We start from the raw sequence: 15,253 nt of genomic DNA, 5'->3' as shown, positions 1-15,253 counted from the left end.
CTCATTATCTCTAGCCGCTTTATCCTGTTCTACAGGGTCGCAGGCAAGCTGGAGCCTATCCCAGCTGACTACGGGCGAAAGGCGGGGTACACCCTGGACAAGTCACCAGGTCATCACAGGGCTGACACATAGACACACACAACCATTCACACTCACATTCACACCTACGGTCAATTTAGAGTCACCAGTTAACCTAACCTGCATGTCTTTGGACTGTGGGGGAAACCGGAGCACCCGGAGGAAACCCACGCGGACACGGGGAGAACATGCAAACTCCGCACAGAAAGGCCCTCGCCAGCCACGGGGCTCGAACCCGGACCTTCTTGCTGTGAGGCGACAGCGCTAACCACTACACCGCCTTATAAGATTTATTTATAAGATTATCAAAATCTTATAAATTTTTGCCAGCATTTCTCAGGAGAACAGCATTAATTTTACAGCATGGACAGCGATAATGACAGTGTTCACAGCGAAAGCGAGTTTTACTACCCTGAGGAAGAAGAAATAAAAGAAAACATTTCAGGAGAAAGCTAAAACCTATAATTTGCTAACACCGAGCAAAAACAGGGCTGAATCCTGAATGACTCCTATTTGTATAAATAGGGGACTACATAGGCGGCAAAATGTAGTTTTTTCCTGCCATGGAAGTGCACTTGTATACCGAGGCGGAAGCAATTTGCATTACAGCCGTGAATGAGGATTCAAAATGGCGGCTCGGCTCGGTTTTCCCTTTCGGGCGCTCTCGTTTTCTGTTAGAATTTGGTAAAGAAAAAAATAAATATATTATTTCTCAGGAGAATAGCATTAATTTTACATCATGGATAGCGATAACGACAGTGTTCACAGCGAAAGCGAGTTTTACTGCCCTGAGGAAGACGAAAGAAAAGAGGACATTTCAGGAAAAAGCTAAAAACCACCAACTTGCTAACAGTTTGATCTCATTAGTTAATGAGGCCCATTTTGGACCATGTTATCCTAATACATAATATTACATTAGGTAAAAACTTTAAACCAGTACAATCTCTTCTTCAAAAGTTTCACCAAATGGCTTTATTTATGCAATATAAAAGGTCATAATACTGTATAACTGTGGTCGAGCAAAAACACTGAGCAAAAACATGGCTGAATCCTGAATGACTCCTATTTGTATAAATAGGGGACTACATAGGCGGCAAAATGTAGTTTTTTTCCTGCCATGGAAGTGCACTTGTATACCGAGGAGGAAGCAATTTGCATTACAGCCGTGAATGAGGATTCAAAATGGCGGCTCGGCTCGGTTTTTCCTTTCAGGCGCTCTTGTTTTCTGTTAGAATTTGGTAAAGAAAAAAATAAATATATTATTTACCAGCTTAAGTTCGGTCCGTATGGTGAAATACCGTGACCTCGGCCTTGAATACTGACCTCGGCCCAGAGGGCCTCGCTCAGTACTTTCAAGACCTTGGTCCCGGTATTTCACCATACGGACCTCCCAGCTGGTAAATAACATTTATTTTCATAAATTCAGCTTTAAATTATATTCTAATACTTTTCTTCCAACCCATTTAATATTTGCATTTTCACAGCAGTGTTAAACAATGTTGTATTTGTTAATACGGATTTGTCTGTAGATACTGAAAATTGTGAAATTGGCTTATGCAGTTATAATGCATTTTTTATATGACTAATATAGACAGTGTTGACAACTTTATTAAGTACGAAAAGTATGACAAACACTTTCGTGTGAGTGTGGAAAGATCAGAGTCTCAAACAGAAGCTGTAGTGGAGGGGGCAGCCGGGTTCCTGCCTGCTAATTAAACCTCATTACCCTCTTGCTCACTAAGCTTGTGAAGGATTTAATCAGACAACCGTGCTAGAGCTGCAACACTGACGCGAGTGTAAGGACAAGCTGTTCGTCTCCGTTTGTCCCCTGAAATACTGAATTGCGCGGGTGTGTGAGGAATGATTGTTTAACTTAATGTATTACTCATACCACATGGTTGAGGTGTTAACGTAGCAGTAGCAATACAGTACTTTAAAAGGGTGGGTTAAAAACAGTAATAAAATTCAGACGTTATTGCCTTTAAATCAGAGTCATGTGTCTATAAAAAAAAATATACACCAAATCAGCCATAAGATTAAAACCACTAACAGATGTCGTGAATAACATTGATTATCTCATCACACTGGCACCTGTCAAGGGGTAGGATATATTAGGCAGCGAGAGGACAGTCAGCTGTTGGAAGCAGGAAAAATGGGCAAGCGTAAGGATCTGAGGGACTTTGACAAGGGCCAAATTGTGATGGCTAGATGACTGGGTCTGAGCATCTCCAAAATAGCACATCTTGTGGGGTGTTTCCAGTACGCACTGGTTAGTACCGACCAAAAGTGGTCCAAGGAAGGACAAACGTAGCCCTTTTCCACCAAATCAGTTCCAGGGCTGGTTCGGGGCCAGTGCTTAGTTTGGAACCGGGTTTTCTGTTTCCACTGACAAAGAACTGGCTCTGGGCCAGAAAACCCAGTTCCAGGGTAGCACCAGCTCTTTGCTGGGCTAGAGGAAAGAACTGCTTACGTCAGCGGGGGGGCGAAGTTGTTAAGACCAACAACAATAGCAAGACCGCAAGAGGGCGCCATTTTTAAATAAGCGACGAGATATCATGGATGCAGTAAAGCAGCAGTCATCCATTATTGTTGTTGTTGTTGCTGCTTCTTCTTCTCCGTGTTGTTGTTGCTTTGATGTTCGCGCCAAGGTTTATGCAAACACAGCGACGTAACTGACATATACAGTGACGTAATGACATGGCTCCCCTTAGCACCCCGAGCTATGGAAAAGCAAACTGGTTCTCAGCTGGTTCGCAAGTTGAACGAGCTGTGAACCAGCACCAGCGCTGGCCCCGAACCAGCCCTGGAACTGATTTGGTGGAAAAGGGGTAATGGTGAACCAGTGACAGGGTCATGGGTGTCGAAGGTTCACTGATGCACGTGGGGAGTGAAGGCTAGCCCGTCTGGTCTGCCACACTGCAAAAACTGCTCAGGAATGGTTTGAGGAACATGAAAGAGTTCAAGGTGTTGACTTGGTCTCCAAATTCTCCACATCTCAATCCCATCAAGCATCTGTGGGATACACTGGAGAAACGAATCCAATCCATAGAAGCCGCACCTCGCGACATACAGGACTTAAAGGATCTGCTTTGGCGCTAGATACCACAGGACACCTTTAGAGGTCTTATGGAGTCCATGCCTTGATGGGTCAGAGCAGTTTTGGTGGCACAAGTGGGACCTACACAATATTAGACACGTGGTTATAATGTTATGGCTGATCAGTGTATAGTACCAGTGAAATTTTGGACACGCCTTCTAATTCAGTGGGTTTTCTTTATTTTCAAATCACGTCATGTCTTAAAGTAACGATGGCTGTCGTTTCTCTTTATGCTTTCACGATTTCATAAAAACCGGTGAAATTTAGTCCTCTCTGAAATTTGGTCATCGTGTGATGTGTTTATTTCTGTAATATCTCACAAAATATCAGGCCATTCTGTGGCTGGGAAGTTATTTACTTTGAGCGGATTCCCGAGCAAATAACATACATGAAATCGTTCACTTCGCGCAGTCAAGCAGACAGAGGAAGTCTGTGTGCGCGCGTATGCACAGGTTTACCTTTGACCGTGCACCGACAGTTCCATCATTCTGTCGCTAAACAAACAGCTGATCACATCAAGGTGCTCTCCGACGCCAATATTTATTAGTTTGGTCCTGCGTTTCCTTTCTTTCGCAATCTAACATCTTTTCATCTTGTTTTCCGTTACTGTAGTCGGTCTTTCACGTTTCATTCGCACGCTCACGTCCTTCGTTGTTCTTTCCTGTTTCAAATTTGTATCCCACAATGCCTTGTGCATACGGGGAAAGCCCGCCACGTCATGCATGACGTAGTATCTTGAATTGGGTCATGGTGAAGCAGAAAAAAAAAAGAAAAAAAAAAAAAACAGTGGAGATAAATTCATTAATTGTTCTGTTTAAAAAAAAAACAGCTTTCGGCACACTAAACAAAAATAACTGGGTGTCGGTACAGCTTTAAGAAGGCAAGAAACTCGTCCAATAATGAACTTTTGACGAGACATACCTGTTAATTCAAAAGCATTCCAGGTGACTACCTCATGAAGCTGGTTAAGATAATGCCAGTAGTGTGCAAAGGGTCATCAAGGTAAACCAGGGCTCTACGTTAACTTTGAGACATGGTGGCCCATTCGGGCAACCATTTGTAGAAATCTGGTTGCCCGAACTCAGAACATGGTTGCCCAAATATTACATACTTTTTTCCTTTGAATATGCCACAAACACATATGCTTACAACACAATGTTCACTCGCATGCTCTACTAATGCCTCTTAAAAGCTTATTTTCTTATCCTTCTTTGTGTTCCCTTGGTTTCTGGGTTCAGTTATATCGTGTCTAACCACTTTTTGTGTAAACCACCATGACTGTGCATTGTCATTATTATTCCTATCAGCATGATCAGTATCAGTTGAATGGCTGGTACTAGCTCTGGGCTCATCTGATTCAACATCCAAATTGGGATCATCTTTGGAGAGTTTGCTGGGTGGCCCAGGTTCATTCTCAGGTTTGACCAACTTCAATCCAGGAAACTCTGAATACCAGCTGGGAATAACAGTTCTTTGCCTTTTCGCCTCATACAGTTTCTTTGAATCCACTGATGAGCTTGATTGAGTTTTCTTTTTCTTCTCTTCCTCGTCTTTGTTCATTTTAAAACCAAATGTCTCCAAACTAGCCCTGTGATGACCTGGCGACTTGTCCAGGGTGTACCCCGCCTTTCGCCCGTAGTCAGCTGGGATAGGCTCCAGCTTGCCTGCGACCCTGTAGAAGGATAAAGCGGCTAGAGATAACGAGAGGAGATGAGATGTCTCCAAACCAGACATAATGCCAAAGTTTGTGACTTTAATGTTTATTTTATTTTTTTTTATTTATTATTCAACCTTCTCAGACGCTGTCTGTATCAACAAGCATTGACACTAGCGCCCCGTGCGAGTAATGCGGTAATTAGTTAGTCTGGCTAACGCGACTTCAAAGCTCTGCGAGCATTTGGTCTGGCAAAGATATTAAGCCCAACCGTTTCCCAAAGGCGTGGTTGACCCGCCTCCCTGAAATGCCTCAGTTTGCTACTGGTCGAAGCCAGAAAAGGCTGTGACGAAGCTTAAACCAATCACATCACTCTTTCCTCTGACGTATGTGACATGACGGAAACTGCTTGAATAACAGGAAGAAGATAAATACCTCCAGGGCTGCTCTTTGCTCCGTTTTCAATGAGAACTTCCCGTTGAATGCTTTCAATACAGCATCTACCGCTGTGTCAAAGGCTTGCCGCTGCTCCATGTTCGTAATGTTTCTAGTGAATGAAGCGCTTCCGGCATAGATTCTGTAAACAATCTATGGCTTCCGGTCGCAGTTCTACTACGTCACTGCCTTGAACACGCCTCTACCCAGGGCCGTTGGAGATGCTCAAAGTTGATTGGCTCCCGATTTTTCGGGAGCTTGGAAGAGCTGGAGATAGCTTGCCTTGCCAGACTAAGCTCGCAACAGGCCCTCGTGTTGCGTCACACTTAGGATGGGCGGGCCCAGGCTAGTAATTAGTCATGTAGTGAAGGACATACCAATAGAACACTGAATATGCACTACGCGATAATTATTAGCAATGGGAAACTGCATTGCAAGCCCGCGATGTGCAAATCTGAATTCCGCTAGTTGGTGAACATCCCGTAATGATAACATGGATGCGGTCTTTCCGAGTCAAACAATCGCAAATCGTGATGGAATTTCATCATAATATGAATGAATAAACATCGTTTTTCATGCAAGTTGACATATTTGGGTAGTTGCCCGATCGGGCAAGCATTTGTGGGAGTCTGGTTGTCCGAATCTGTTGAATGGTTGCCCGGAGCAATCGGGCTACTGTTAATGTCGAGCCCTGTAAACGCTGGACACTTTAAAACATGAAACGTTTTAACACTGTTTTTGTTCACCACATATGTTCCAGGGGCGGCACGGTGGTGTAGTGGTTAGCGCTGTCGCCTCACAGCAAGAAAGTCCTGGGTTCGAGCCCCGGGGCCGGCGAGGGCCTTTCTGTGTGGAGTTTGCATGTTCTCCCCGTGTCCGCGTGGGTTTCCTCCGGGTGCTCCGGTTTCCCCCACAGTCCAAAGACATGCAGGTTAGGTTAACTGGTGACTCTAAATTGACCGTAGATGTGAATGGTTGTCTGTGTCTATGTGTCAGCCCTGTGATGACCTGGCGACTTGTCCAGGGTGTACCCCGCCTTTCGCCCGTAGTCAGCTGGGATAGGCTCCAGCTTGCCTGCGACCCTGTAGAAGGATAAAGCGGCTAGAGATAATGAGATGAGACATATGTTCCATGTGTTATTTGATAGTTTTGATGTCTTCAGTATTGTTCTACAACGCAGAAAATACAAAATACAGAAAAGCCTGTGAATGAGTAGGGGTGTCTGAACTTTTGACTGGTACTGTAGATATAATAATGTCCTATTTTCTGGGTATTTTTCTACCCATCACATTCAGAAAGAACATATACACTCCTGCCTCACTCTCTTCATTGCTGTTTCATGTAGCCTACTGTTAGTGTTCCTCCCATTGCTACAGATGGGCAATAACTGTCTGGAACGCCCCCTCTTAGCCATATGTATTGCTCCGAGTCCTGCCATGCATGACGAAATGAAGAGCTAGGAGGCGTAGTGCAATAGCAAGCCATCAGTGTGCTTTACTGCCCTGCGGCTATTGTGGGTTCAACCCTTTATACCCACTGTAATCGCATTTTAACTGCATTTCCATAAGCAATAAGCCATTCTGTTAGTACTCTACCTCCACCCAAGTGTCTCTCTTAGTGCTGCTGCTGTCTCAGAGGAAAAAAAGTTCTCTTTAGGTTCATAAGACTGAAGTATTATTTCTATCATCTTGTAATAATGGCTTTTTCCCCTCCTTCCATCAGTGGTGGTATTGTATTCTACAGTATAAATTTGTAGGAAGTGGAACAGAAATAACAAGGAAACCTGTGGATCGTTCGGAAAGTCGCAGGTAACAGAGTGAAGACATCAGACTAAATGGAATTTGGCTCCAAAGTAAACAGTTGAACTGAAACACAAACAGCCTCTTGAAAACCCAGCATGACTGAAGAACAGAAATGGAATTGGTTTTCTCCTTAGTGCTTTCCAAACGCACTAAACAAACACCTTCCGATTTCGATTGTATTTTTGTAGTGACCGTGAAAGTTCATAAGGCTTAACGAGATGCAGCGTGAAACTGATCGGCTTGAACTCGCTGGTAGACCGATCAGAGATTGGTCCAACTGTAATGAGCTCTGTCACACAGGCAGGTCTGCGAAGTTATTACACCATCCAGTGAATCCCATCATCATATCATTTGTGCCCCATCACAAACTGCCACCATAGGCTTATGCATGTTCGATTAACCAACCCTCCCATGCAAGAAATGAGCTTCTGCTGCTCAGTATTAATATGTACAGTGACGAGTCAGATGAAATCTAAAAGTATTAAACACAGACATGCACTACCTGGTTGAACAGTCACATTTACAACTAAACCACTTTGCAAAGGGCGATTGTTTGTACCGTCCCAGGGTCAATGCTCCAATTCTTCCACCCATACAGCAAGTAATGTTTTTATTATGTCTTCAGCAACTCGGCCTTCTTATTAGAAGGCGTGTATCGACTGCGCCACCTGAGCGGCCACTTCAAGCGAAAAGAAAGGTGGATATAATTGGAGCGGATTTGGAACACAATCAACCTTGGCTGGAAGCCTAGTGTAGTTAAGGTGATCTTGATTTTTCTGGTCAATTTCCTTTGAACTACACTCGTTATCTATTGGGCATGCTGCAAGGTAACATAAGAGTAATAAAAATCTGTATACATCAACTCTAGTGTGTAAATGGATAAGCTGGTTAGGTTTAAACCTAGATCATCAAATATTTTTATTGTTTTCAAAAAGAGATAAATCAAAATATCGCAGTGCCTCTAGGCCAGTTGTACTTGAGATCTATACTATTCTAAAATCCTGTGGGTTTCCAAGGACCTGTCTAACAAACTTCATTGAACTAATAACAATGTTAAGATGGCAGCAGGTATAAATATGCTAGCTAGGTTAAGCCCTCCATCTCTTTCAAGAAAACAAAATGCACAAATGTTTTATTTTTCTCTTATTTGCTGGTAACAAATGGAATATATTTCACTTTTTTTTTATTTTGGAACCACCACAAGAGCAAAACCAACAACTATAAGTAAAAATGCTGTACATAGTACAGTATGAAGTGAGCTGGGGCTGATTTCTTTCCTCACCCAGAGTGTAGATTCATATCAGCGACAGTCAGATTTTAGCCCTCGTTAAAGATCATGACCAATCATCACTGTCTACCAAACTGTACCCGTTTGACTCAAAGTTTAATATTACTTGCATGTTTACGGCCATACCACCCTGAGAACGCCCGATCTCGTCTGCTAAGCAGGGTCAGGCCTGGTTAGTACTTGGATGGGAGACCGCCTGGGAATACCAGGTGCTGTAAGCTTTTGGGTGGCATAGTGGTTAGCACTGTCGCCTCACAGCAAGAAGGTTCTGGGTTCGAGCCCAGCGGCTGGTGAAGGCCTTTCTGTGTGGAGTTTGCATGTTCTCCCCGTGTCTGCGTGGGTTTCCTCCGGGTGCTCCGGTTTCCCCCACAGTCCAAAGACATACAGTTAGGTTAACATGAGACGGCCTTGGGCTGAAGTGCCCTTGAGCAAGGTACTTAACCCCTGACTGCTCCCCGGGCGCTGTAGTGTGGCTGCCCGCCCACTGCTCTGGGTGTGCGCGCGTGCGCGTGTTCACTGCTTCAGATGGGTTAAATGCAGAGGATGAATCTCACTGTGCTTGAAGTGTGCATTTACAAATAAAGGTTTCTTCTTCAAAGTTTAATAACTTATTCTGAAGTGGCAACATTATCATTGCTGGCCAAGAAAAAGAATGAGGCGATACAGATCATAACAGCTCAGAGAAGATATGATGGGCATGGCAGGGGGTTTATAAAAGTGTGGGCAGTGGGGTGGGCAGGAGCTGCTCTTTTGGGGCGTACTTGGCAAAGAAGGGTAAAAAGAGGGTGAGCATGACGCCCACGATGGCCAACATGTAACCCCAGCCTATCTGGCAATCGCCGGCGTAGTAGACATCCGAGTTTCCACAGAAGGACTTGACCAAACTGGAGTTTAACCCATGCCGACACGAGGAGAACATGCAAACTCCACACAGAAAGGCCCTCGCCAGTCACTGGGCTTGAACCCAGAACCTTCATCCAGAGACACTAAGATTTTAAATGTGAATAGAATCCACTTGGACTGCTTTAATTTCCCAAGTCTTTAAGCCACTCAGCACTGATAAAGTGAAGTATCCCTGCTGCACAATGGGGACCGTTCTGTGATTCAGGTCTAAGGACAGGTTGGATAAAATAAAATACTGGAGTTACACACCTTTATGCAATCTCTGAGATAGCTCTCTCTCACACACACACACACACACACTTTTTTGCACTGTGGACTCGTTCTTTATCTGATCCCGACTACTCGAGCAGCCAGACTACTTGAACTTCTGCAGACACTGAGCTGAATCCCTCACGCACTAACAAATCTCTGCCTCGTTTGATTCAGTTAGTACCTGTGGAACATCTTTGCTGTTATTGCCGAGTTTTTGTTTCATAACGCAGATCACTTTATGCGCAAACAGTCTAAACAGCATTCTACATTAATTCCTTTGGCACTTCGCCTCCTCGAAGCATAATTCTGAACAGACTTTGCCGGTATGCAGCCAAAACTGATTCCTGAGTTTACAGATTTGGACAGAAGGCGGTCTTGTTTGGGGAGAGAGGTGCTTAAAGAAGTCTCTTGCTGCATCTTTTGCTCAGCAGCAGCTTGATAGAGAAGGCTATTAGCAGGCAGGCTTTGAACTAGCAGGTCCCTACTGATAAACACTGGGCCATCTGCAGAGAGCTGAACTCGGAGTCCTGCGATTGCAAGACAGCGACGAGGCCAGACTATGTAAAACCTTATTATATAAAGTTAATTAACATAAGTCATAAGTAAAAGCTTGACCATGCTCTCGTGTGTATTGTTTTGTACACGAAAATGCACCACGCTGCAGTTTTGCGCATCACTCATCTTGGACTTGGCGTTGTGTTACACCGAGGTACTGAAAGAATGATTTGTTGCTCCGTTTTTACCCTGTGAATAATTGACTGTTCGACAGACATAAGAAATCTAACATTGCTGTACAACTGTCTGTGTACCGTACAGGAATAGAATTCCAAGTGCAAAACTCGAAGACAATTCACAAATTTATTTAATATAATCCTTCAAGATAATTCGCTGCTGAAGTCGTTTGTCTCTGTAGGTCTCTAGTTCATGGCTGTAACTGGATCCAGTCTGTGGCTTCAAGCACAATAGGCAAGTCTGCTAAAGAGCCTTTTGATGTGTACCAGACTGCGAGAGGCTTCTGAAACTACAGCATGACCAATGACGAACCCACCCTGCCTGACAAAACTGATCATCTATTGGCTCGGTCTTTTAATGGAGTTCACCTCCTTGTGACATGTTTACCTCCCTTTGTAAAACACGGTCACTCGTTTAAAGGAGGTCTGCTTTCTAACCATCGGCTGTGAAATCTGATTTTGTCCTTCAGCTTGCAAATGGGTTTTTTTGTGGTGGTCTGCTGGATATTTTCCCCTGTGTAATTGGACAGGAGCCATGAATATATTGAAGGAGGTGTATTACTCTGACCGCAAACTGTTGACTCAAATTACGTTCAGCGTGCTCATGCGCAAGTGCTCTACTGCCACCAAAAGGATACACTGCAGCAAGAAATTGGTTAGAAAGTGGTGCGTTTCTGAATTGTTCCTTTTGACCTTCTGTAGATCAGATGTAGTGGCTATTATAGTTAAGCAGAAATCAGAGAATAGTGGTATATTAGCGCCGCACAGCAGTGTGCCACTGCCAAAAGTTCATACACAATTCATTACATCACTGAATGATCGCTTTGATATTTATAGTATATTATTGAATAGTTCATTCCTAGCTTTTGAACAGGATATATCTTAAGCCACTTTTAGACTGGCCGATCTGATGTGTTCTTCACGCCGGATTATATGATTATGATCCTCTGGCGATTGATCTATGATTAAAGAAAACTACTACATTCTGCCCGCATCATCAGTCGGCACAATTTGGGCTTCGTGCAGGAAATGGACTTACATCATCGGTACTGAAATTAATCTTGAGGTCATAAGGAGAAATTCTCTGTCCATTTCATTAAACGTTTCCCATGAGTTCATCCCAGGCTCCATCCCATCCCATCCCATCCCCCTGTTAATAACTAGTGGTTTGAAAGAAAATGCTGTGACGTCACCGACAGCCAGGCATTGAAGTAAAACATAGGGCCGTCTGCAGACAGCATTATGGAGGAGACACTGTTTATGTAAAGTCTCATTTTATTAAGTTAGTTCCTGTGAATGATGAGAAAGGAGTAAATTAATGTCACTGGACTGATTAAGCTAAAATACTGCATCACTTTTTGTATTAAGACCAACTGTGAACTAACTCCCTTCCTCTCTCTCTCTCTCTCTCTCTCCAGTGTTCATCATGGCATCCGGTTTGCTGGTTTATCCCTTTGGCTTAAACTCCAGTTTGGTCAAGTCCTTCTGTGGAAACTCGGATGTCTACTACGCCGGTGAATGCCAGATAGGCTGGGGTTACATGTTGGCCATCGTGGGCGTCATGCTCACCCTCTTTTTACCCTTCTTTGCCAAGTACGCCCCAAAAGAGCAGCTCCTGCCCACCCCACTGCCCACACTTTTATAAACCCCCTGCCATGCCCATCATATCTTCTCTGAGCTGTTACGATCTGTATCGCCTCATTCTTTTTCTTGGCCAACAATGATAATGTTGCCACTTCAGAATAAGTGTGGCTGGAGAAGTCATTGTGTTCATTGTGTGATGTGCTGCATTGTCTTCCTTCATCTGATAAGCGACTTATTTTCATTGGCATCCCTTGTGGTGGAAACGTTTTTTGGAAATGCAGATTCCTGGCAACTCTTTTTTTTTTTTGCCCCCCTTTTCTCACTGCAAACTAATTTACGCATTTAATCACGTAAAATTAAATGCAATTTAATGCATCAACACAAATCTTTGGAAAGGCAACACCAAAACAGCAGATGAAACTCTGCGAATGGTAAATCTAACAAACATTCTAGTTCTACCTAATACACATCTGGATGCAAAGATTGCGAGAGAACGAGGAGAAGTTTTCTCCCAAACATCAGGGATTATTCAGAACATCAAGAGGAAAGCAAGGAACTCAGAAATCTTTCATGCAACATCAAATAATATTCAACTAACCAAGACACGGGAGAGTAGGAAAATTCTGTTCTTGGATCCACTGGCTATGAAAGTTTTCTTCTTCACTATGGAACCAGGCTGTTGAGCAAATAAAAAAGGATTTATGATCCTGATGAAAATCTGAAAGGGTTTGGAAAATCTGCCATATATTTATCCAGTAACAACCAACACTGTGGCTAACAGGCTAGGAGAACAGAAAAACTTTTTCTTAAAAACGTTTACTACACAAACTGGTGTTTTTATATATATTTTGCTTTAGAACCTGGGCTGTGATGAGTCAGTGGACGTCCAAACAGCAGTCAGAAAAATAGTGAAGAGGCTCGTGACCACGTAAAGGAAAAAAAAAAAAAAATTATATATATGCCAACAAAAGCACTGACATTTTCACCACTAAACTTGTGTTGTAATTTTAAAATGACCTGAAAACTAAAAATCTGTGTCTCTGTTTGCCCTCACTTCCAATCAGTTTTAAGAGGAATATTAAAAGTCCAAGCCATACCCTCGGTTTTGTACTTGGACTTTTCACTAAACTGAATATTCAGGATTATACAAGATCAGGAGAAAGGCAAAGAAAAAAATACCATATAATTACAAAAAGATATCCTGATGGGGAAAAAAAAATTTAATTCAACACTGTCTTAATGGTTGAACAGAAAGCTATCTATTTTTAAAGCCCGTTTAACACACTTTTTTTTTTTTTAAATAGTAGAAGAAAAAAAGTTTTAAGGAGTAGCATAAAACCTCGAAAGTCATGAAAATGTAGTGTAAGGACAAGAAGCTAATTAGAGTACGCAAGACTACTGTGTCTTGGCTGTTATACACTTTTAGCACTCTGGCAGGACACCTGAGCATCTGGTTGATAAATGTGGATTCCCTCTCCTGACCCTTTCCCTTCAAGGAGCACCTATGGGACGTTGCAAAATCACAAAATCGGACACTAATCAGATCCTTCTGCAGGAACTGGACAAAACCTCACTATTACTTTGGCTCTCTGAATTGAAAATCTAAACCAATTGAGGCTCTAAAGTTACTAAAAACACTACAGCGTGATGTCTCAGTGTTCAGACTTCCCATGTTCCTGTGATCATCATGTCTTTATTGTTGTTGTTTAGGGCTGAGATCCTGTCAGTGTTGCATTTCTTTTTTTTTTTCCTTCCCCATCTGTGCACACAAAGTCGACACAGAGACACTCCTCGAGATAAAAACAGACAATAAAACAAAAAAAACACTTTTTCTGCCCTAACCAACGTGTGCCTTTTTGGAAAACCATAACTAAGAAGACTTCAATACCTTTGATCAGGTTACTTCTGCTGAAACTGTAGTTTTGTAAATGCTTCCTAGTTTTTTGGTTCCTCCCCCCGTGTTGTGCATTTCTGTGAATGTCTTGGTTTGCTATAAATTAAACGGGGATTGTTTCAATTGTAAGTCTTCTAGATGAGAACCAGAGCAAGTTCACAAGAAGCTGTACAAATAATTTCCAAGGGGATTTAAAAAACAATAATAATAATAAAAAATAAGCAGCATATAAATAAGAAAACAATTAGGAATGAATGAGGGATTAAAACTAAAGAGCACTACTGTCATTATATGTCAGTTACTCTCAAAGAATTATTTAATTGATAAAAAACTATAAGAAGTAATACAGCACAAAATTGAGATGCTCAATAACCTGAACTTGGCCCTCATTTGCGTTTCTCCTCTTGGTATCTTTTCGTGTGATGCATTTTCAGAATTGCTAAATGAGTATATTCAGTCTTCAGCTAAGACTTTCTACTTTCCTGTTATTAATGTGATTAAGCATGCAGTGGCATTTGGCTCTAAACAAACCCAGCTGAACAAATTCTATCCCAAACTGTGAGCAAGTGGAAACTTTAAAAGATGGGTTTTTTTTTTTTTTAAACAGCAGAACACACTGACCAATAATACCGGCGTACACTATGTGATAAGCACCAATGAGGATAAAAAGATGTATGTGCTCGTGCATACGTTCCCAAAATGCACTCGGATGACGCTGTTATTGTAATAACCTTCGGTACAGTGATTCCTTTTGTCTGTAATAGTGTGTGCGTGCGTGTGTGTGTGTGTGTGTGTGTGTGAGGTCTGAACTCTGATTCTGTAAATCAGTTGTATTTTAGTTTTCCATTGTGTGGTTTTGGCTGTAAATAATTACGTAAGATGGCTGTTCATGCAAAAAGAAAAAAAAAAAAGGTTGATCCCATTTTGGAAGATCTATTTTGAGATATTACCTCATAATTGTGTTTGTTTATTCCCTGAACCTTAACAAGACTTGCTGTTGTGTGTTTTTCTCTTTGTAATAAAATGTTTCATTAACAAAGAAAACTGACTTTTTTGTGTCCTGAACTTCATTAAAGCATATATGAGAGTTGAACTGATAACAGAACATGGAAGAAAAAAAAAAATGCACATAACCTGGATGAAAAAGCCACCGGATAAATGATCAAACTGATTTATCAGCACTGCTTTGGACAATTATAGCTAATCTCCGAAATAAACTTCAGTGAAAACACACCTTTGAAACTATAAAACTTTCCTGCTCAGTCCGTTCACATCACATTTCAGAAAGCGCCCGGACCTCGTTTCTCATCTCGGCGTCTGATGCTTTCACGGCCTCTTGAGCGTTTCTCTGCTCGGACAGGGAGGCAGCCCGCACTGACACGCAGGTGAAAACGTTTTTCTGTTTGTCGTAATTCCCAACACAGCGATGCACCTGACCCCGGATCAGCCTCGGCAGCACCTGATCCTTCAAATAATAAAAAAGAAACAGATACACACCTGAGGATTACAGATCGGAGGACTAAATTAGCTAAATC

General features: G+C 42.4%; 2 protein-coding genes and 1 pseudogene across 4 annotated transcripts in view; 2 read left to right on the top strand and 1 right to left on the bottom strand.

The window, feature by feature from the left end:
- Positions 1-14,718, top strand: part of LOC132875521 (LHFPL tetraspan subfamily member 7 protein) — a 303,568-nt gene extending 288,850 nt beyond the window's left edge. The window contains exon 3 of the mRNA XM_060912353.1: positions 11,659-14,718. Within this exon, the coding sequence (XP_060768336.1) occupies positions 11,659-11,885 (227 nt within the window). The 3' untranslated portion in view covers positions 11,886-14,718. The remainder of the gene's footprint in view (positions 1-11,658) is intronic.
- On the top strand, positions 8,467-8,575 carry LOC132876179 (5S ribosomal RNA; annotated as a pseudogene).
- The window catches only part of LOC132875520 (spermatogenesis-associated protein 22), a 32,570-nt gene continuing 30,805 nt past the window's right edge, over positions 13,489-15,253 (bottom strand). The window contains exons 8-9 of one of the 3 annotated variants that reach the window (XM_060912351.1): positions 14,953-15,183; positions 13,489-13,814 (exon numbers count right to left, since the gene is read on the bottom strand). In XM_060912351.1, the coding sequence (XP_060768334.1) occupies positions 14,992-15,183 (192 nt within the window). In that variant the 3' untranslated portion in view covers positions 13,489-13,814; positions 14,953-14,991. Of the gene's footprint in view, positions 15,184-15,253 lie in introns of all 3 variants that reach the window. The other 2 variants (XM_060912350.1, XM_060912352.1) reach the window with 2 other exon arrangements.

The sequence above is a fragment of the Neoarius graeffei genome, chromosome 28 (assembly GCF_027579695.1).
Source record: "Neoarius graeffei isolate fNeoGra1 chromosome 28, fNeoGra1.pri, whole genome shotgun sequence".
Lineage (NCBI taxonomy): Eukaryota > Metazoa > Chordata > Actinopteri > Siluriformes > Ariidae > Neoarius > Neoarius graeffei.
The sequence above is the reverse complement of the archived record's forward strand: the minus strand, read 5'-3'. Positions and strand labels throughout refer to the sequence as shown.